This window comes from Phacochoerus africanus, chromosome 5, assembly GCF_016906955.1.
Source record: "Phacochoerus africanus isolate WHEZ1 chromosome 5, ROS_Pafr_v1, whole genome shotgun sequence".
NCBI lineage: Eukaryota > Metazoa > Chordata > Mammalia > Artiodactyla > Suidae > Phacochoerus > Phacochoerus africanus.
In genome coordinates, this window is record NC_062548.1 from 85,491,010 (window position 1) to 85,514,695 (window position 23,686).

Consider the following 23,686-nt stretch of genomic DNA (forward strand, 5'->3'; position numbering starts at 1 on the left):
CAACTCAACAATATGCAAACAAACAACTCAAAAAATGTTAAGGCCAGAGAACTTAACAGACACCTCATGACAAGATGTAAGGACAGCAAATAAGCATATGAAAAAAATGCTCCATATCATATGTCATTAGGAAAATGACAGTGAAAACAACAAGATACCACTACACAACCTATTAGAATTTGGAACACTGACAACACCAAATGCTGGCAGGGATGTGAAGGAACAGGAACTCTCATTCATTCCTGGTGAGAATGCAAGATAGTTCAGCCACTGTGGAAGACAGTTTGGCAGCTTCTTACAAATGAAACATACTCTTAACAGTAATCGTGTTCCTTTCCTTGCTGTTTACTCAAGGGAGCTGGACCTTGTGTTCACATAAAAACCTGCATATAGATGTTTACAGCAGCTTTTTTCATAACTCCCCAAACCTGGAAGCAATCATGATGGCCTTCAGTAGGTGAATGGATAAATGGTGGTATATCCAGAAAATGGAATATTATTCGGCACTAAAATGAAATGAGTTTTCAAGCTACAAAAAGACATGGAGGAATCTTAACTGCATTACAAAGTAAAATAAGACAGTCCAAAAAGGCTACATACTATATGAATCCAACTACATGACATTCTGGAAAAAGTGAAACTATGGAGACAGTAAAATGATCAGTGGTTGCCAGAGGTTGCAGGGGGAGGAATGAATACATGTACAGAGGAATTTTAGGGGAGTGGAAATACTTTGACGCCATAATGATGGATACATGTCATTATATATTTATCCAAACCCACAGAATGTACAATACCAAGAGTGAACCCTGCTATAAACTATGAACTTTGAGTGATTATGATGTGTCAGTGTAGGTACATCAGCTGTAACAAATATACTGCTTTGGTGAGAATTTTTTTTTTTTTTACAAAAGTTTATTTTTAAATGTACAATAGGCTCCAAGACAGCACTTCATTCTAGCTATAGGTGGCAAAAGATGTTATAGCAGGGAATCCAGATGTTTAAACAGGAGTGGAATCATCATTGTCTCAGGCACAACAAACAGTTAACTTTTTGCCAGATTTCTTAATTCTGCCTGTGGCCAAGGGGCCTTTCCCCACCATGACCTTTGCTTTTAGCTCCTCGAATTTCTTCTGCTCCTGTTTCTGCTTGAATGCCTTATCTTCCTTGTCCATTTCCTTGGCCTGTTTCTTGGGCTGCTTCAGAGGCTTCTTCTTGCCACTTTCGTGGCCCAACATGGTGCCTACCGCCCCTTCCCCAGACCCTGCCATCAGATGCTGAGAATTGTTGATAATAGGGGGACTATACATGTGTGGGGCAGGAGGTACTTGGGAAATCTCTACCTTCCTCTCAATTTTTCTCTGAACCTAAATCTGCTCTAAAAAAATGAAGTCTTAGAAAGAAATGCAAGAAAGGCCCTGCTGGGTCTAGGAGAGAATCTACATTGAAAAACAAAGTGTTAGGCAGGATTAGCCAAGTTCATCAATAGGGCTCCAGGGGTCAAAAGCAAGTGGTGGTCTTTCTTTGATGGGCAGGCTGCAGCCAGCAGGTATCACCCTAGTGGCAGCATCCTCCCTGAGAAGCAAAGCTGTGCGCATCAAGTTTGAGGAGCCCTAACACTGCTTTGAGACACCTAAAAGACACTAACAGCGTGTGACTCAGTAGCCAAGAAGTGGACAGTGATGGCGGCTGGGCAGTGATCTGGGGAAGCATGAAGATGGGCCTTGGTGGAGTTCCCACTGTGGTACAGTGGGTTAAGAATCTGACTGCAACAGCTTGGGTCACTGCGGGTTTGACCCCTGGCCTGGTGCAATGGGTTAAAGGATCCAGCATTGCCACAGCTGAGCTGGAGGTCACAGCTGTGGCTCACTTTCAATCCTTGGCTGAGGAACTTCCATATACCATGGGTGCAGTCATAAAAAATTAAAAAAAAAAAAAAAAAGATGGGCCTTGGAGATGAGCAGTGGCAGCTGTATGGTATGTGGGAAGCAGATAGGATTAAACCAGCAGTTCTGGGGACACTCCTTACCTTCCTAGGGGGGCTGAGAATCCTGAAAGCAGGCCTTGGGGCAAGTAAAAGCTAGCTCCACTATATTAATAAGACTTAATTTTACCCACAGGGTAAAGCCCATGAACATCCTTCCCATTACTGAGGTACTTACTCTCCTGGCCAATCTATCCCCAATGTTTCAGACAGAAGAGACAAGTACCTTGGGGAGTGCAGTTGGGACATCATAAAAGAACCTTTAAGAGGTTGTATTAGTTACCTATTGCTGCATAACTAATTACCCCAAACCTTAATGGCCTAAATCAACAATAAACATTTATCTCATATAGTAGATCAGAAATTTGGGACCACCTTAGCTGGGTGATTCTGTCTCAGAGACTTGCATATGGTCCAAGTCAAGACGGCCCACTCACAAGGCCGGGGGCAAAATCCTCAGTTCCTCACCATGTGGACTTCTCATAGATCTGCCTGAATATCTTCATTATGTGGCAGCTAGTTTTCCCCAGAGTGAATAATCCAAGAAAAAACAGAAGAGGCCACAGGGTCTTTTGTAACCCAGCCTTGGAAGTCACATGCTGTCACTTTGCTATACTTTGTCAGAAGCATGTCACCAAGTCCAGCCCACACACAGTGTGAGGGTTATTAGGCTCCACCTTTTGAAGAGAGACATGTCGAAGAAACTGTGGACATATTTACAAACCACCACAATGGTGGGTCACATGCATTTAATCCCTTCAAGAGGTTAAAGGCTTAACAAGTATGTCAGGAAGCATATGAGAGAATGGCTTTATTTGGAGAAAGGTGTGGATAAATTTGCTGGCCCGCCCAGAGGTAAAATCTATTGTGAGTCACAGAAATTCTTTCTATTTATTTTGAAATCAGAAGAAGGGCTCCAGACTTGACTGCTTGTGAAACTGGATGAAATTAAAAATAGCTTAAACGTTTGGGAAGAGGGGGAGATGATTAGTTCTCAGGATATATTAAATGTCCTCACATAAGAAGGGAGTCAGCTATTGGGAAGGGCTGCTTTGGAAAACATATGCTGTGTCAAACTCCACCAGCAGATGCAGAATTTGCTGCTAAAGTTAGCTCCCTGAGAACAGAGCTGGATGGGCTGCCATCACAGATGTCTCTGGAACCAGCACTCGAGACAAATATAATTCTTACCACTGGAAAGCAAGGCCCCACACAAGAGCCTTCTCACCCTGCTGGAGGGGTTGAAGGGAGGTGCGAAGGCAGATTTATGACCCCGAATGCTGACTCTTCTGTGATTCTGGAGGATAACAGATGATTTTAAAGCCACGAGGTGTCCTGGTATTTTGCATTTCTAAATTTGAGAATCCCTCATAAGGTGAATTCTTGTTACTTTAAGCGGAACCAATGCTATGTAAAATCCAAGGCCGGATGGGAAAGGTTTCGAAACATGTATTTTGAGATTTATAGCCTGAAATGTTGGAAGCAGTGGAGATGTGTTCCAAATGCCTAAGACACTAAAAGAGGAGTTAGAAAATGACAATAATGAGAAATGATTTAAAATATTTCATTGGCACAGGAACCAAATGCTTTTCCCAAACAACAAGGGGACCTGTTTGTTTTTTAATAATGATTTTTATTTTTTCCATTATAGCTGGTTTACAGTGTTCTGTCAATTTTCTACTGTATAACAAGGTGACCCAGTTACACATACATGTATACATTCTTTTTTCTCACATTATCATGCTCCATCATAAGTGACTAAATATAGTTCCCAGTGCTATATAGCAGCAGTCTCATTGCTTATCCATTCCAAAGGCAATAGTTTGCATCTATTAACCACAAATTTCAATCCATCCCACTCCCTCCCCCTGCCCCTTGGCAACCACAAGTCTGTTCTCCATGTCCATGATTTTCTTTTCTGTGGGAAGGTTCATTTGTGCTGTATATCAGACTCCAGATATAAGTGATATCATATGGTATTTGTCTTTCTCTTTCTGACTTACTTCACTTAGTATGGGAGTCTCTAGTTCCATCCATGTTGCTACAAATAGAACTACCATATGACCCAGAAATCCCACTCTTGGGCATATATCCAGACAAAACTTTTCTTGAAAAAGACACATGCACCCACATGTTCACTGCAACACTATTCACAATAGCCAAGACATGGAAACAACCTAAATGTCCATTGACAGATGATTGGATTAGGAAGATGTGGTATATACACACAATGGAATACTACTCATCCATAAAAAAGAACAAAATAATGCCATTTGCAGCAACATGGATGGAACTAGAGATGCTGTTTTGTTTCATGGCAGATGACAAATGATGTCATGCCCTAAGCTTCTGATACGTTTCAGAGGAGAATCTCTCCAAAGTGGGTTTCACAGAATTTGGTCCACAAGGATGCTTCACAAAAGAATTCTCTGATAGATAAAGCTGGGGAATGATGCAAACACAGATCCTTTCTTAGAGAGTCATGGGCATATCAGCATCTTAATGGCTCTGGGAAGCCCTAAACTGAAGAAATCTGTTTAATTTTGTTTAGCTCCTTTTGTTTAGTTCTCAAACATATAACCATGGAATTTTTCCCTGCTAAGTTCTATTAATTTCTAGCTCTTATTTCTATCTCTTCACAAGGGCAAACCTTTGTTTAGTCATGATGCTAGCCCCAGAATTGTGCCTGGAACTGTTCACAAAAGCCCTGTGGAGTAATGGAACTTAAGCTTCAGGATGGCTCTTCTGAGTTCCCATATCTGATTTTGTATTCACAGGTCTCTGTTCTTTCAAGAGGACCTCCATAATTGTTATAATCTTTAGGCCTCACAAAACCTGGATCTACTGCTGAGAACACACAAGGTGCTCAACAAATACATACTGAATAAATGAATGAACAAACCAGTGTGAACTAGGAAACCAGTGAACTAGAAAACCAGTGTTCTTTGGAATATGCATTGGAAGACACTGCCCCAGAGACTGGAGACTCCAGACAGGAGACTCTAGTCAGGAGGGCCCAATGGTTATTCTTCACATTAGATTAAGGAGGCAGAAGAAAGGAATAAAATCTCACCTGGGAAAGAAAATAACTGCAAAATATTGGAGTTGGAAATAAAGTCCAGTTGGTTTATGGTTGATGATGCAGGTTCACCAGTGCCTTGTTCTCACCAGTTAGGATTTACCTGATGTCACATTGGAAATTTTCATCATGAGGGTTCAGAGGGCAAGCGAAAATCACAGTGCAATGGTCAGTCATCTCACTTAGCCATGGAGCTTCCTGAGGAGGGTCCTGGTGCTCCTGGACTGAGACCCTCAGCAGCTCCTGGGCTGGCCATTGCTCTGCTAACCTGGAATGGACAAACTGAGTTCTGGCAGTGTTGGATCATTTACAGAGTTCCATAAAACCCAGGGCTACCCCAGTCTAACCCTTCCCACCAGTTTTCCCCCTTTCAATTCTAAATTCAGGTTTGACCCTTAAGTAATGAGGCAGAATTTTTAACAGTCCCATTGGACGTCACATGTCCAGATGAACATTGCCTTTTAAAGACGGTACTTTGGGGAGCAGCACACCGGCTCCAATACAGCTGTTACTAATAAAAATGTTTGTGGCCCTCTTTTGGAATTGCTTTTTGTGTCAATTATGAGGCGCACGAGACAAATCCATCCCCTTGGCCATATGTTGTTTTTGACCAAAAATGGTCTTACCCTGCTAATCATGAAAAATGGCCCAGCAGTGTCAGCTGGCTTGATTTTAGAAATCACTATAGGATTTTTATTCAAACTCACTCAAATCCACTGTCAAAAGACAAAAATTTGCCTGTACTGAGATTATTCCAAAACATATGCCATGTGATCTGAAAGCAACGCCTCAAGAGAAGACCAAAACCATTTTGAGCCTGGACAGCATCTCCACAGAATGTGGAGGGTTCTGAGAGGGCTGCCTTCAAGGGGATAATCTTTGCTGTCATTTGTCATTCATCAAGTTCTAATAGAGTTTTCATTCTTCTAAATCCTGGCTGTACATCAGGATCACCTGGGGAGCTCTGCAAACCCTCCATGTGAAGACCCTCTTTCCAGAGGTTCAGATTCAACTGGCCTGGGGTGGGGCCCAGGCATTGATTTTGTATTGTGCATGCATGTGCATGTGTATGTGATGTGAGTGCTCAGCCAGGATTAACCTTCATGTTAAGGAATCAATCTTATTAACTTTGTTCACAGTTGTTCCTGTTTAATTTTTCTGTTGAGATAAAAATCTGTTGTGACTAGGCCAAGAGGCGCCACTGAAAGTTAATCAAACACAGATGGGGGGAAAGTTTTGTGGACTAAACTGTACTGTGTGCCATGACCGCCAGGGGGCAGACTCTAAGATAGTAATAAGTGTGCAAAGAAAGTAGCTTTCAAGAAAAAAAAACAATCCCAGGAAATAAAAGTGAAAGTGGTTGGAGGTTTTGTGACCAGATCACCTGCCTCAGGTGCCTGTTTTTAGTTTCCCAAACGCAGTAATTTCTTCAAAGGTACTAGCCATGGAACTGCCAGTGTTAACAACAGAAGAGGGAGTGTAGAAAAAGAAAAGTTGCTGATATATTTTGAGCACTGTGGTGGGTCAGGAACTGTGTTGAGTGCATTGCCTCCATTATCTCATTTAATCCTTTATAACCCTATGAAACAGCATGATCACTTCCTTTTTATAGATGAGGAAATTTTGTATACATGAGGAGCTGCAGAGGGGTGAAGCAACTTACATAGTATTACACAACCAATAGATACTAAGAATAGATCAGTATTTAAAATTCATGTCTTACAACAAAGAGACTTGTGGTTTCCAAAGGGGATGGGGGAGGGAGTGGGATGGACTGGGAGTTTGGGGTTAGTAGATGCAAACTATTACATTTAGAATGTATAAGCAATGAGGTCCTACTATATAGCACAGGGAACTATATCCAATCTTCTGGGGTAGAACATGATGTAAGATAATATGAGAAAAAGAATGTGTATATATGTATGACTGGGTCACTTTGCTGTACAGCAGAAATTGGCCCAACATTGTAAATCAACTATAATAATAATAATAAAATCAGTTCTGATTCCTAAGTCCATACTTTCTTTATGCATACAATCTTTCTGGGGAAGGATGGTGTTTTAGGGAGTGAGTTTTTGCATTTGTCATCACAGATCAGATGGGTGAGAGTAGTTTGGTGCTATTCTTGTCATTCTTGTCAGAATGACTGTAAGTGATGTGTATCCAAACTGTAGATCTTCCATAGATAAGGAGAGTCAGATTCTTTGTCCAAGTACCAGCTGTGAAGTTTAAGGGAAAGAGCTCTCAGTTATAAGCCTATGCGAAATGCCTATGTCCCCCGAGGGAATAAAAGCTCTGTGAGGACAGGGCTCTGTCTATCTCACTTATCTTGTACTTGGCACGTGATAGTTATACAAAAATATTTGTCAAATACCTCAGCTGAAGAATGCATGCATGCATGCCTAAATTATATTCTTGGCTATACTACAAAGCTACAGTCATCAAAACAATATGATACTGGCTCAAAAAATAACATATAGATCACTGGAATAGGATAGAAAGCCCAGAAAAAAAAACTTATGGTCAATTAATCTACAACAAAGGGGGTAAGAATACACAATGAAGAAAAGAGTCCCTTCAACAGTGGTGCTGGGAAAACTGGACAGCTCCATGTCAAAGAATAAAATTAGAATATTCTCTAATGCCACATACAAAAATAAACTCAAAATATATTAAAGGCTTAAATGTAAGATGGTATACTATAAAATTCCTAGAGGAAAACAAATGCAGAATACTCTTTGGCAAAAATCACAACAGGATCTTTTTGGATCCCTCTCCTAGAGTAATGGAAATAAAAACAAAAATAAATGGGACGTAATTAAACTTAAAAGCTTTTGCACAGCAAAAGAAACCATAAACGAAACTGAAAGACAACCTATAAAATGGGAGAAAATATTTGCAAATGTTGTGACCAACAAGGAATTAATTTCCAAAATATACAAATAGCTCATACAGCTTAATAAAAAAAATAATTCAATCAAAAAAGGGCAGAAAATCTAAACAGACATTTCTCCAAAGAAGACATAAAGATGGCCAATAGGTACATGGAAAGATGCTCTACATAACTAATAATTAGAAACGCAAATCAAAACTGCAACGAGGTATCACATCACACCAGCTAGAAGGGCCAATTACAAACATAAATGCTGGAGAGGGTGTGGAGAAAAAGGAACCACCCTATCCTGTTGGTGGGAATATACACTGGTGTAGTCACTGTGGAGAAAAGTATGTATATTCCTTAAAAAACTAAAAATAGAGTTACCATATATGATTTGGTGATCCCACTCCTGGGCATCTATCCAGAGAAAACCAAGATGCAGAAAGATACATGTGCCCCAATGTTCATAGCAGCACTATTCACAATAGTCAACATGGAAGCAACTTAAATGTCTATTGACAGATGAATGAGTAAAGAAGACATGGTGTATATGCACAATGGACTATTACTCAGCCATAAAAAAGAATGAAATACTGCCATTTGCAGCAATTTGGATGGACCTAGAGATTATCATACTGGGTGAAGTCAGAAAAAGACATATCATATGATATCCCTCATATGTAGAATCTAGAAAAAAATGATACAGATAAAGTTATCTACAAAACAGAAATAAACTCACAGACATAGAAAACAAATTTATCAAAGTAGAAAGGGGAAGGAGGGATAAATTAGGAGTTTGGGATAAAAATATACACAATAGGTCCTTGTTGGTATATAAAAATGATACCCAACAAGGACCTATTGTATCGCACAAGGAACTATACTCAATATCTGGTAATAACTATTAATGGAGAAGAATCTGAAAAAGAATGGATACATATATATATACATATAACTGAGTCAGTTTGTAGTACACTTGAAACACATTGTAAATTACCTATATTTCAATTAAAAACAATTTTATACCAAAAAATTACATTCTTGGATGTGAAATATTAGCTATATAATCTTGTGGAAGTCCTGTTTCTTCTTTTGACCACAGCTTCCTTATCAGTAAGTTGAAGTGATGGTTCTAGATGATACATAAAATCCCTTTCAGATCCAACACTTATGGGGCTCAGCTTTCTACCCCGTCATTGGATAGGTGAAAGTGAGAAGGGATTCTGGGGTTCAGCTCTGGCATCAGAAATCTACAGGCAGAGGGAAATGGGGGGAGAGATTCTCAGAACCTGACATGGTCATTAAAGAGCCCGAGGAGGAGAAAGAAACATTGTCGCTGATGGCGAGGAGGCTTGAATGTGAGAACAGGAATTTTTTCTTTTCTTTTTTTTTCTTTTTAGGGCTGCACCCACTGCATATGGAGATTTCCAGGCTAAGGGCCGAATCCAAGCTGTAGCCGCCGGCCTACACCACAGCCATGTGGATCCCAGCTGCCTCTACGACCTACACTGCAGCGCACAGAAATGCCAGATCTTTAACCTGCTGAGCGAGGCCAGGGATCAACCGGCGTCCTCATGGATGCTAGTCAGATCCCTTTCTGCTGAGCCACAACAGGAACAGGAAATATTAAGAGAGGAATTTGGGAAACATACAACTTTAAAAATGAATCTTTGTTGCGTTATCTTTTAAAGCTAAAATGAGACGGTATCATACTAAGTGAAGTAAGTCAAAGACATCATATGATATCACTTATATGTAGAATCTTTAAAAATGATACAAATGAACGTATTTACAAAACAGAAACACACTTAAAGCAGACTCACCAGCAGGAGTTCAGAAGACGGGAGGAAGGCGCTTTGGTTCTGGCTGGGGTTGTGTCTCCTCTGTGACGTCAGTTCCGGCTAGGGGGCCCCTTCTCACCTCCAGCTGATGGGGGGCAAGTGAAACTCCAACTCTCATTGACTTCAATGATGCTATTCCTTACTGTCCCTCAAGCTGAGGGGTGGTAATTGCTGCCCTCTCTTGCTGCTTCAAGGACCTCTATACCCCTCAGGAGTCATTTAATCCTGACTACTCCCTCTGTAATGAGCTCTTCGTTACACTCCTCAAACCCTTCTGAATGGGTTCTGATTCCTGCGGGGCTTGCCTGATATCCGGTCCTTGCCCCTTCTACCCCAACTGCTTCTTGAAGTCTAAAGCCCCATCAGCTGAAGCTGCTCCCAACTGCTGGTCCACTCCGGGCAACTCCCACACTCATCTTCTGGGACCTCTCTCCTTTGTCCTGCTACACACTTCGATCTGTCTCGTCTCCCAACTGTCTCTGTTCCACGCCATCGCCCCCTTTACTGGGCTTCTGCTCTGAAGTTTCTGTCCGGGTACCTCTGTTATAACTCCTTACGATGCTTCAAAGATGCCTAGTAGGGTCCTGCTAGGTGCCTGGGATTATACTAAATGAATTCAGTCATGTTATCTCAGTTAATCCTCATAATTATCTGATGAAGTTAGCTTTATACTAAGACATGAAAAAATGACCTTCTGTGGCTTCTGCCTGACCAGCATAATCCCGTCCTTTTCTGCTAATAGTACCCCGAGTTTCTTTCCGGCCGCCACTCTTCTGCCACTTGCAAGCCCTGTGCATCAAGCGAAGCCAGTTCCTCCCAGCTCTGCAGCCAGTTAGAGACATCATGATTGGCTCAGAGATATGCAAATCACTTACGTTGGGCCAATGAGACCTAACTTTGATGGGCGAGTCAGAAAAGGGGCCGTCTTTCTTCTGGAGTTGTTAGCAAGGAGGCTATAAAACTGCTGCTGGACTTGATGTTGCCAGATAAGAGAATTGCTGGGGAGTGACGTGAACCTTGCAAGGGAGCAAGGTTAAATTAAAGACTGAGACACGGACACGTGGTTGCAGGCATTCATTCTTGAAGTTGGTGGATACCTTAAACATTTGGTTGAGGGTAGGGAGAGCAAATTCCCTTTGTAATTTAAACTAATTTGAGTTGGGTTTACATGGCTTGCAGCCAGAAGAGTGCTGAATAATACAGAGATTAAGTAACCTACTTAATGTCACATATCTGGTAACTAGTGGAGTTGGACTTGGAACTCAGGTTTGTGAAGGAGCCTGAGCTAGGTCCCTCAAGGCCCCTGAGAATACTAATGGCTGTGAGAGCTGCACGTGCTCAGCATTCCTCCCTGGTGTTTAGAGCTTGAAGGTGCATCAAACCAACTGTTTCTTGCCTGAGTGTGATCTCTCTTCCAAGTTACAGTGTATTCGTTATCATGCTCGTTTTTAGTCACTCACTGGCATCTTCACAGTCTTCCTTAAAGGAACTTGTGTTCCGTGGCTAGTTTTTCCTTGATGTGCATTCTCCCTTTTCCCTTAGTAATGGAATACTTCACGTTTAACTGTTTACATAGTTATCCAGAGTAAAGACCATATTAATTGGTGAAGCCATATTTCTTGATGTGACTAAACTAAATTCTAACCAATGGGATGCAAGCATAAGAGGTATGTGAAACTCCCAGGCAATGTTCTTAAAGAAAAAAGTATGAATATCCTCCAGCATTTTCTCCTTTATGTTTGCTGCAGTACAGATGATTGCTGGACTTGAGCAGCTATCTTGGACCATGAGGTAGAAACCATGTGTTAAGGATAGTGGAGCAGCAAGATAGAAGGAGCTGGGGTCCCTGATGATCATTTGGTTTCCATGTAAAGCCCAAATTGTCTACATTTGTGTCGAGAGAAATATCTCTTTCATTTATGCCTCGTTTTGGTGTTGCTATTAGTGTTGTCATCACGAGCAGCAGAACCTAATCCTAACTCATACAGGTCCTTTCTATAAATCAGGTCCTGGGGAAGGACAGGAGACTTTCACAGCTTTGCAAGCAGAGCAGCAGATGGGTCCTGAATAAAGTCTGAGGGCTTATGAATATCAGAGTGACTGAGGTAGATTTATGTGCTGATAAAGATTTATGGAGACCTGTCCTAGGGTCCGAGGGGATTTTGTGTTTGTAATTTGTATTCTTCAGTATTACAAACTTCGGACTCCACAAAAGCTGAATCCAGAGATGGCATAGACTGCTGTTTTTGTCTTGACTTGCATGTAAGGGCATGATTCAGGGACACCTCAAGACTTGTCAAGACATCTTTTAAAGACATCCTTTTCCTTCTTACTCCCACCCATTCTGTAGGATCTCCCCCAAACCTTGTCTCCTTCAGGAACCAGTTTGTGTCTTTTTCTCCCACATATTGGTCCTCAGGATTCACCTCATTTTCTTGCCTGTCTCATCTGGGTGTTTTTAAAGGTACACTGGCCTTGGAATCAGAAGACCTGGACTTGAGGCCTGACTCAACTTCTAATGAGACATAACACTTTGACCAAGGAACTTAGGCTATCTGGGCTTCAGGTCTTTTATCTGACATAAGAGGATGATAGCATTTGCTTTAACTAGTTTGTCTGAGGATTAAATCAGATAAAATGTGTAATTGCTTGATTGATGATGAAGTGTGATAAAGTTAAGTACATTGTGATTACTAGTATCTCAGCTCTAATCCCAAGGGTTGAGCTTCTCTTAGCTTTAATGCCATCTGTTGGGCCCTACAGATACTCCATTACTTGCTATTGTATATTGTTCTCTAATGGTTTTGTATGTCAAATTTTATTTTTTTTTAAGTAGATTGGCAGGTCCTAGAAGGCAAGGACCATGTTTTAGAACCTCTGTGCACCTAGAGCAGGGCTGGATATACAGAAAGCATTTTAGGTACAAAAGGAGGCATAAAGGGAGTCAGAGTTACTATTCAACAAAAGTAGTTAGTTGGTAAATGTACTGTTGTTGAGGGTCTAGATCTTTGCTATATTAATTTCAGCAGCTGATTGGACTTGAGGAGGCAAACACATCAAATAAGATCACAGGAAGCTGATATATAGCAGCTTATTAGTTTAGAGTGGGGAAGTGCTTTCTTTTTCTTTCTTTCTTTCTTTTTTTTTTGTCTTTTTGCCTTTTCTAGGGCCACTCCCATGGCACATGGAGATTCCTAGGCTAGGGATCTAATCGGCCTATGCCAGAGCCACAGAACACGGGATCCGAACCCGTCTGCAACCTATACCACAGCCCACGGCAATGCCGGATCCCTGACCCACTGAGCAAGGCCTCATGGTTCCCAGTCGGAGTTGTTAACCACTGAGCCACGACGGGAACTCCAGGAAGTGCTTTCTGATCACTGAAATGCTCATACTTCTTGCCTAGCACCTTCCTGGTACCTGCATGCCAGGAGGTTAGATTTGTATTAAGAAGGTTGCCTGGTAAACCTAAGATCACAGTGTGGAGAAGTCGATTGTTTTGAGGACCATTCAGTCTCGCTCACTCTGTAGTTTTATGAGTCACCTCTGACTCACAGCAGAGTGCACTTTTCCTGGGAACAGAAAATTCATATCTCCTGGACTTAGTGCCTCTTCTATTTGAATACCAATGAATAAATAGGGTCAACTTTCCACTCCACAGACTTCCCTTTCTATGTTCCAGGATTTCTCTTTACAGGGCACAATAGAATTGATTTTGTGTCTTCTTATTAAATTATAATCATACTCAGTGGTGCTTCCCCAGTGGCTTAGCTCAGGCTGCTACAACAAAACATTGTAGATGGGTATTTATCCAAAGTACATGACAACAGTAATTTGAAAACATATATGCACCACTATATTCATTGCATCATTATTTACAATACACAAGATGTGAAACAATTTAAGTGTATTAATGGATGAGTGTAGAAAGATGTGGTATGTATACTCATTGAATACTACTCAGCTGTTAAAAAAAAAGATAAAATTCTGCCATTTGTGATGACATGGATGGACCTTAAAGATGATACTCTAAGTGAAATAGACAAATACTGTATGAATTCACATATGTGGAATCTAAAAAAATGAAAACATTCTCATAGCTACAGAGATCAGATTAGTGGTTACCGGGGGGTGAAAGGGGTAGAAGGGGGTCAGCTCTATGGTGATGGATGGTAACTAGACTTCTTGCGGTGATCACTTTGTAGTATATACAGATGTCACATTGTAGTGCTGAAACTTGAACACCTGAAACTTATATAAAAATTTTTAAATGCCATAGACAGGGTGGCTTAACTGAACTTTATTTCTAATAGTACTAGACACTAGGGAGTCCAAGATGAAGGTGACAATTTTGTTCCTAATGAGACCACCACCCCACCCCACCCCCGCCCCTAGACCTGCAGACAGTCTTGCTGTATCTCCACATAGTGGAGAAAATGAGACAAAGAGGAGTTTCCGTTGTGGCGCAGTGGAAACGAATCCCACTAGGAACCAAGAGGTTGCGGGTTCAACCCCTGGCCCCCTTCAAGGATTAAGGATCTGGCGTTGCCCTGATCTGTGGTGTAGATCGCAGACTCGGGTTGGATCTGGCGTTGCTGTGGCTGTGGTGTAGGCCGGCAGCAACAGCTCCGATTAGACCCCAAGCCTGGGAACCTCCATATGCTGCGAGTGAGACCCTAAGAGAAAATGAGAAAAAGAGAGAAAATGAGAGAAAGAAAGGGGTCTCTTCTCGTAAGGACACAAATAGCATCATGGTGGCTCCACCTTCAGGACCTCCTTGCAACCTAAAGACCTCCCAAGGGTCCTAAACCATTCCACCCACCTCCTAATACCATCAAATTGGGGACTGGGGGGCTTTAATATATGAATTTGACAGAGACGCAAACATTCAGTCCATACAGCTAGGATTATGTTCTACTTCATTATCTCAGCTGGTACTTGTCTGTCTGACTATCTATCTAGAGGTAATTTGAAATGCCTAGTATTCTTGGTCTCCTAGTTCAGCTGAAACCAGGGCTTACATGGACTTTATTTGCCTTTTCTGTGGATCACTGTGGCTTTGAGGCCCGGGGTGGGGGGAGAATGCAAGGGAAGATCCTGATTTAGGGGCTGCCATTATCAGTTGGGGTGTGAGACTCCCAAACTTCTATCTCTTGGCTTTCTGCTACAGACGAGTAACCACATCCAATGTGTGCAACTTAACTTTTTTAACTGGCTTAGCTCTTGCAGGAAAACTCAATTTTAAGTCCTTGAGGACTCCTCACTGCTATCCCTTCCAGAGGCAGGGATTCTGGGACTATCTGTACATCGAATAATGTTTGTGGTGTTGATCCCTGGACCCTGTCCTATTTTTTCCAGCCTTACCAGCAGGGACTGACTTGTTGATTTTTATTGCCACCTGTTTTCAACACACCTGAAATGGATTGTCTGAAAATTCACCCAGCCCTGAGCCATAATCCAGTGCAGTTAAAAGGCACTTTCCCTCCTGCTGAGAAATTAACACCTTCTCCTTTGTCCCAACTTTCTGGGATCATTTCCAAGATGTCCTGGCTGGGAGTTAATTAAATCTGTGTTGACACATACTCAATTTCAAGTGGCTTTGCACATACAGGAAACCTGTTGAGATTTTTCCTTTTGGGCCCCAAACCACTGATCCCATCCCTTTATCCCAGTTTTCAGGGTAAGTTTTCCTCTTGCCAGGAAAGGATGGAATTTATGGGATTTCCTACCCTAAGAGAAATCACAGTCTCCCACTTTCCTATAAAGCGTTCTAAATTTCAGGACCTACCTTCTGCATAAAACTTCGTATTTTCTATTAAAACAACTACATTTATGATTACAGGAAGCTGTTAGAGGCAAGGCAGAAGTAAACAAGTTAGACTCCTTAACTCCACAGTACCACAGCAGCTGTTTCAAGAACACAGTACTCATAGCCAGAGTCAGAAGATCTAAATGTAGGTCAAGTAATTTAAAATTCTGATTGGATATCACATATGCACAGCCAGGAGCTTTTGCTTTTTTTTTTTTTTTTTTTCCTCCCATCAAGACTTAGAGATTTGGGTGGGTTACAGGAAAAGTTATTAGCAGCAACATCTAGAATGTTTGGTTCACCCCAAGAGACACGTCAGCCTTATCTGATGTTATGAGCTTATTTTATTATCTAGAACACCATTGGTGAATGGGGTGAGCCCACCTCCATACTGAGCTGTGGCTGAGGTGCTAAAATTCTCACATATGTTGGTCCTTACATAGCTTGGTCTGTCTATGCTGCCGTGTTACCCTGGGACTGAAGTTGATGGTTGCAAAGTGGCAGCTGTGGGCTATATTTGATTTGCAGGTGTGTCTTATTTAGGCTGCCCAATATTCTCTCTCTTTTTTTTTAAATGAGCCAACTTAAAAAATTAGAACAGGAGTTCCCTGGTGACCTAGTGGTTAAGGATTTGGCATTGTCACTACTGTGGCCTGGGTTACTGCTGAGGCTTGGGTTTGATTCTTGACCCAGGAACTTCTGCATGCCACAGGCACGGCCAAATGAAAAAATTAGAATAGGATTTTGTGTTTTTCTTGAAAACTCTGGTACTTTAGCAACATCGGCATCCTTGCCCGGTAATGATGAGCTGTGGCTCAGTGGTGTTGCTCCATAGGATGGGATGGGTATGTCCAGTCTACCAGTTCCCACATAACTTACTTCATTTCCTGCTATATGTAAGAACTTGCCACTTGGCCATCCAGCAAATGTCCTATGCAAATGGCCTGATACTCTTCAATAGCATGAGCTAGATACTCATAGCCTCTGTTGGAGGGGAAGAGACATAAGTTATTCCATTATTTACATCTAAGTCCAGAAGGAGTGGGTCAGGACAGTTGGCCTTGAGAGACTGAGTCATGAGCTAGGGGGTGGATTTTTTGGTGAGGTGATGGGGAAGGAAGATCAAAGTCTGGAGGAAGCGTGGGAAAGAGAAGGGGTGACTCTGAGACGGGGATGGTGATACCAGAAGGAGGCCAATGCTTTTGCAAAGTAGACTCTGAAAAAGTGTTGGGTTGGCTGGGATTATGCCAAGGAAGAGGTGGTGGGCACGTGGTGTTGTGCATGCTTATTTGAACCAGTCCTTTCTCCCCAGGAGACTCTGTGTTCCCTCAAGGACAGAGCCGTGGGCAGGAGCCCCATTTCATTCTTTCTCTGTGTTATGGTGTCCATTCTAGGGGCTCAGTCAGTGGTCTGGAAATGTGACTGAAATGTGTGTCCACATGTGTGCATGCATGTGCATGTTGTGTCTGTTTGTGCACGTGTGCACACCTGAGGGCAGGAGTGGGGAGTGGATGAAAGGTGGATGTTAACAGACAGAAAAGACGTCTTGGGGGTAAATAATGTGCACCAAGAAATACAGGGCAATGGGTGACAATGGTTCATTTAGAACTATTTCCCTCCCTTCTCAAGGACAAGGAGTGGGGATGGTTAGTGGATGGTGTTCTTGCCCCTAAGGCCCAGGAATCTGCAGTGACAGCTCTGAGTAATGAGGGCTGGGGTGAGTGGCCTCATTTATGAATCGCTGGCTACTCACCCACCCTCCTCTGATATCCATTTGCTTCACGTCTGTCTCTGCTTCTAACTTAGAATCTTCTCAGCACATCATGTGGGGAGGATGGGGACGGGAGAGGCGGCCAGGACACACATCATGTGGCGAGGACAGGGACCAGAGAGGTGGTAAAAAACTCTGGACTGAAGTCAAACAGACCTGGGTTCAAGTCTGCACCATACTGCCCTCCCACCACCTAGCTAGGTGACCAGAGTCAAGCTGCTTAGTCTCTCTGAGCTTTGGTTTCTCTGCTAAAAGTGCAAATAATCATTGTCCCTACCCATTAGAGTTTATGTGAGTAAACAGTGCCTGGCATTTGGCAAGTGTTCCATAAATGTTCCCTGTTATCATTATCCACAAGTTCAAAGCTAAACACATTTCTCACTTTGTAACTTTCCTCTAAGATAGTTTTAACACTGTTCTAAGCTATCAGAAGGCCATGGGCTTAGATGTTTCAGATGAAGTGCAGTTCTCCAGTACTACAATTATTTTCCATATTTTGGGGTGCAGCCATGCAGTGGTGGCCCTTGGGATTATTACAGAACAGACTTCTATTTGTGTGCTGTGATCCTCTTTATTTTGCAGTGAGGCGCTGGCTCTGGTCTCTGCTGTGTCACACCAACTCTCAGATCACTTACCCTTGTTAAAAACTGCCATCTGCCTCAGTCCTCTTTGCAGAAAGCCCCCCATCTCCCATCAGGGTGTCCTAGGGAGCTTCCTGACCACACTGTTCAAACCCAACCACACTGGCTGCCCACACCACAGCAGGAGGGGCTGGCTCAAAACCTCACACCAATTTTCCCCTCCTCCTCCCTCAGAAACCCGGAACTTCTCCCCAGTGTAGACAGAGACCCACTTTGGACCTGAACTAGAGAAAATTCCTCACAGCCCAACATATGGAATTGAAGACGCTTTCTGCTTCTCCCATCTCTTTCCCTCTCCCTCCCCTTTCCAATCTTAGAAAGGGAAGATGAAATGCAGCAGTAGCCCTTGTTCCTACAGCCCAGCTCCTCGGATGAGCATGTCAGCCTGGATACTGTAGCTAAACATAAATGAACGGTTATTAATGATGGTCATAATGTTTTCTAGCAGTTAGCTGGCTGTGATTCTAGGATTTTTTTTCCACTGTGTTTTGAAGGGTTAGGTTATTTAAACTTACCATCAAATAGAATCAAATCAAAGTGAGCTAATTTTTCTTAAACACTAATCATTTTAAGGCTATTGAACTAAATATAGAGGCAGTTCATTAAATCATTAAAACAGCCTGCAATAATGCTCACAAAGTCATTATGGAGCTATTCCCTAGCCAGAGAGGTAGTGTTGCCTTAAGCACAGTTTAATCAAATTAGATGGTGGGCTATGTCATGGGGTTTCTCCTATTGATATTCATTAAAAATACATGATTTATCACTAATCTCTGTGAGGTAGATCCCACTCTTCCAAATGAATTTTGTAAATGTCAAGGGGAAGAAAACAGAATGGCGTATTGTTATAATAATTTAAGAGTGGTGTGATCACATTTACATCTTATATACTATGCAATTTAGGAACAGATAATAGCTTTAACAAGGCTAAACTTTTTTCCTTAGTTAAAGTTAGAACAGAAAGGCTGAACCCTGAGGATTAGCCATTATATTTTATCGCAGAATGGGCCCCAACATTTGAATTATTGTTTAGGAGAATGGGAGCTTGGCCCATTGTTCAGAGAAAGCCTCTCTCAGATTCCTTGGTGAGAGATTTCTACATAAATTTATGCAGCCCGGTTCAGTTGGAATAAAATTCCTATTTTCAGATCCGGTTGTGATTCCACACTTGGGAGAGGCAGGTTGTTTTCTGGCCCTGGGAACCCTTCTTCTGTGCTCATACTTCATCCTTCATTGCCCTTTGGCCTTGAGATCTCCCCTTCTCAACCCTAGTGAAATTTGTCTAGCTTCATCCTTCTCAGTGGACTGTAAAGGACTGATAACAGTTTAAAAGGGTTACCCCACTCAGAGATATTTGCATTTTAACTGGGATCAAAGCTGAAACTAAAGGGATTAAGTCCTAATAGTAGAATTTTAAGCATCAACCAGTGGGTGAAAGAGGATTTTTCTGCTGTCAGAGGGACCTTCCCTAGAGCCTTGATGGAGAGGAGGAGGTCCATGGGGGCAAGGTCAGACCAGAGGTGGGTGGAGGGAAATTTGGTAGCAAGTAGACCAATACTGCTTTTCCCTTTTCCACCTTATGCATTTTTGTTTTTGTTTTTGTTTTTGTTTTTAAACTGCGAAATGAGCTTTCTCTGTTTCAACAACTTCTTTCCTAAACAGGCATCTTTCTAGGGGATACACTTTGAAACACTGATACTCTGGCTGGTTCTCTAAACAACCCTCTCCACACCCCTCCCCCACGAACTGAGGACTAACACTTGAAACTCAAATTTCCAGCTTGGTTTAAAACTCTCAACTTCGTTTTTAAAATACCCCTGAAGGAAGAAAGATACTTAAAGAGGGAGCAATACCCCCTCTTTTTCAGTATGAAAATGTGCCTGTTCTTAGCAAGACACATGAGATGTCTCCCTACACTTAAGACGCTTATCAAAAGCTTTTCAGAATATGACTTGCAGCCAGAATGGTCAGAACCAGCAGACAGAGGCACGCGATTTGTACAAGATAGGAGGCTTTTAGCATCTTGGCCATTTAACCTAATCTAAAAGAGAAACACAGCTTAAATGAAATCCTACTTATTTTAATCTGCTATATTGCAGAATAATGGAAAGCCCACCCTTTTCTGCATGGGAGATCTCTAACTTGACTCTTGGCTCAGTGGGAAGCTCTCAGAACCATTTCTAATGCCAAACTCAAGATACAATAGGGTCTGGCCATTAGCCATGGAATGTCCTGCCCGTGAAATAATGGAGACGTGAACAGGATGGTACTGAATTATTAGCAGGAACTGACTTCTGGAAATAATAAACGAGGGTCCTAGCAAAGCTTCTTGTTAAGTAGCTAAATGCCTAATTCACCTGGGATATTGTTTCAAAATTCGTTTCATCTTTGGTAATTTGATGAAAGGAAGCACTGTACTGGTGGTTTCTTTCATGCAAGACGGCATGCACTTAAGGGCAGGGTGAATTTATTTTGATGATTTATACCTGCAAGTTTTGTGGCTTAATAGGAAAATGCTAGATATATTTGAGATGATACGGCCCTGACCCTCTTCTTCATTCATCAGGTAAACACCTTGATAACTTGCCCTCCAAGTTTGTGCTCAGTAGAACTTATGTTAGCCACTGACATTCTGGAAACATTATTCTTGCGTATTTGTGGTGGGAGAAGCCCGGCAGTCACACAGTGACTTGTTTCAGGTGGGTGGTGTTGGGTGTGCATCATTTAACTCATAGTTCTTTTTAAAGATGGATAATGGGAGGCTGGGAGAGCAAACAGAATGAAATGCAATTGTTTCCTTTCTGCTCCCATGGTACCCCTAAAATCTCACCAAGAATCACAGGGACAGCTTTGTGGCAATTCACTCAACTGATATGGCACTACTTTTCATAGTTTTATTAAATCTTTGTTAGAAATGAGAGGACTGAAATTAGAGGTTATGGAATGGAGAAGGTTGAACAGGACTAGGGTAGACACAAATCCTGGTTTTCTAGTGTCTGTCCCAGCTTTGGCACTGAAAGTCCTGCCTCCTGGGAAACCTCTCAGTCCTGGGCAAACCCGCCTGGATGGTGACCCTAAGAACTCTCCCACCTCTGTCCTCTTTAAACCACAGTTAAATGACCTGGGTGAGCTATGAGTCACTTGTATTTTATTTTATTTTATTTTAAATTTTCTTGATTTTTTTGCTTTTTAGGGCCGCACCTACAGCATATGGATGTTTCCAGGCTAGTTCACTTGTATTTTAAACAAATATATATCTCTCTGGAATGAAAACTTCTCCTTTTAAAGCATTCCACTCTTACTCTTAGTGACTTGAAACATTTAAATACATATCTAACTATTAATAAAAATTATTTTTAATATCTGTAATCCTCTTAATAAAGGAAAAAAATTCACAGTTATTATTCCATGCAATCCTCAAGATTAGAGCAATAACCCCATTTTAGAGAAAATAAAATGAAGGCCAAAAACAATAGCATCCTGGTTCCACTTTTATCCTGCCCTCGGGGTGAGGGAGAGCAGCCTTGCCTACTTTTTCCAGCTTTGAAGTCTTCATTTACAAGTCTTCACAGAGCACACACACTATACCCAGGACATGGTGAGGAGGATACACTTTGCAGATCTGCCCTGTTGACCTCCTGTGCCAAGCCTTCCATGGGTCTGATTCAGAAACTATTACATTGCCTTAAAATCCCATCCTAAGAGAATCCTATACTCTTTCCATGCTAAGCTTCAGCATTTTGGTATCTTCAAATGGGTTTCACCCAACCACCAAAAAAATAAGTTCTCCTGATTTTGACTGGTGCCATGGTCCTCTGAGAACCCAAACACAGGGAAGCGAGTCTCCTTGGTAAAGTGTTTGGGGTGGGCATGGGTGTGTGAACATGTGCACATCTACTAATAACAACCCTTGTTTTCACTGCCCTGTCTCAGTGCACCAGAGGAACGGTTATGGTCAATTACGCCATTGTTAAGGAGTTCCCGTTGTGGCTCAGTGGTAATGAACCTGACTGGTATCCATGAGGATGCGGGTTCAACCCCTGGCCTCACTCAGTGGGTTAAAGGAGCTGGCGTTGCCATGAGCTGTGGTGTAGGTCACAGATGCGGCTTGGATCCAGTGTTGCTGTGGCTATGCCATAGGTTGGCAGCTATAGCTCAGATTAGACCCCTAGCATGGGAGCTTCCATATGTCATGGGCGTGGCCCTAAAAAGACAAAGAAGAAGAAAAAGAAGAAGAAGTCTATCTCTTTATTGATACAATATAGACTCTTTCGATGTGTAATAGTGCCATTAACCTTCATGCGGTCACCAGGCAGCCCCTCCCCACAATGTCTCTTGGAGTGTGAGCTCCCAAGAATGTAATTAACCTTAGACCCATATCTGCCTCTTTTTTCATGCACTTGAAGTCTCATCCAAGGCCTTGACCCCACACTCACCATGCGCCTCAGAGCTGCAGTTTCTGTTAAATTTGGTGTGTGCCAAAGTCCTGCAGGAAGAAGGGACACACACATGTTATTAGCAAGAGTGTCTAGCACAGGGCTATGTCCAGGTGGCAGCTTAATAAGTACTCTTGGGTGACAGAATTAAGTTGTCAGCCCCTCTGTTCTCCTGGCTATTAACCCTTTTCTGTCATGGTTTAAAAGACAGGATGAGATAGCCAGAAAAATAAAAAAAACAAAAGCTCTTTAAGAGCCTTCCCTTCAACTGACCAGAATAGAAGAGAGTGTTTCAAAAAGATGAGTGAGGTTAGAGCTATTTGCATGGATTAGATGCCCACTGGACCCCCAAACTCTCTGGGCATGGCCTCCAAAGACTAGTTTTTAAAAGAAGTGAGGAGTTTCTTTTCCAAAATGCACCTCTTCTTCTTTTTTTCTTACATGTAATAACCATCTTTCATGGTCAAAAGTACGTATCTCTCTAGGATAGCACTGTCTTTTCAGTGCTTATTCCCAGAGGTAAACATAGTGCCTTGTATATAGTAGATGCTCAATATATATTTATTGAATAGATGAATATCATAAGCTCTGGTAAAAAGGGAGCAAAGTTAGTATTTATTGCTTAATTAGAGACTACTATATATCATGGTAATAAAAGCTGCATGAGTATAAAGCATGCTTAATAAAATCTTGACTGTTGGATGGTCATTATTAACCACTGTTCATACTTTTTAATCTGTTCTAATTAAGCCTTGAAATTTCTTCCTCTATTGAACAATGCTAAAATAAAGCCTATGGAGTGGCACATGGGTCATGTTTAGCATTTGAACAATAATACAAATACCCAACGGTGGAAACTGCATGGTACATGTTCCTAGAATGTTGAGGAATACAGGTTGGTGAGTAATCCTAGGAGCAAGCTGGGTAAGGCAAGCAAGAAATACTTGGTCGGGGGAGCTCCAGCTTTCTGGAATGAGGCACAAATCCAAGCTTTCCATGTATGTCTTATCAAAAACAAGGACTGTTTTGTTTAATTTGGGCCATCTATGTAACCTCTTGTGCTGCTTTGACTTCTAGACCAGGAGTCAATGTATTGCAGAAGGATCCCTAGCCAGAGGTGTCTGTTCTTGTTCCATTGTAAAGAGCATAGGAGAGTCCCCAGGAACAACGGCTTTCCAACATCAGGTATTAAGTGATGTCTTGTTTCTAATATCTTGGCTCGAGTCCTCTCAGAACACAACCTCTC

The 23,686-nt window shown here is 42.0% G+C and overlaps 1 protein-coding gene across 1 annotated transcript; it reads right to left on the bottom strand.

Moving 5' to 3' along the window:
* Nucleotides 1-894: 894 nt before the first annotated feature.
* Nucleotides 895-1,373, bottom strand: LOC125126836 (translation machinery-associated protein 7-like). The gene has a single exon (XM_047779221.1). It carries the CDS (start codon nt 1,309-1,311, stop codon nt 1,030-1,032), a length of 282 nt encoding a protein of 93 aa, XP_047635177.1. The 5' UTR covers nt 1,312-1,373; the 3' UTR covers nt 895-1,029.
* Between the last annotated feature and the right edge of the window lie 22,313 nt (nt 1,374-23,686).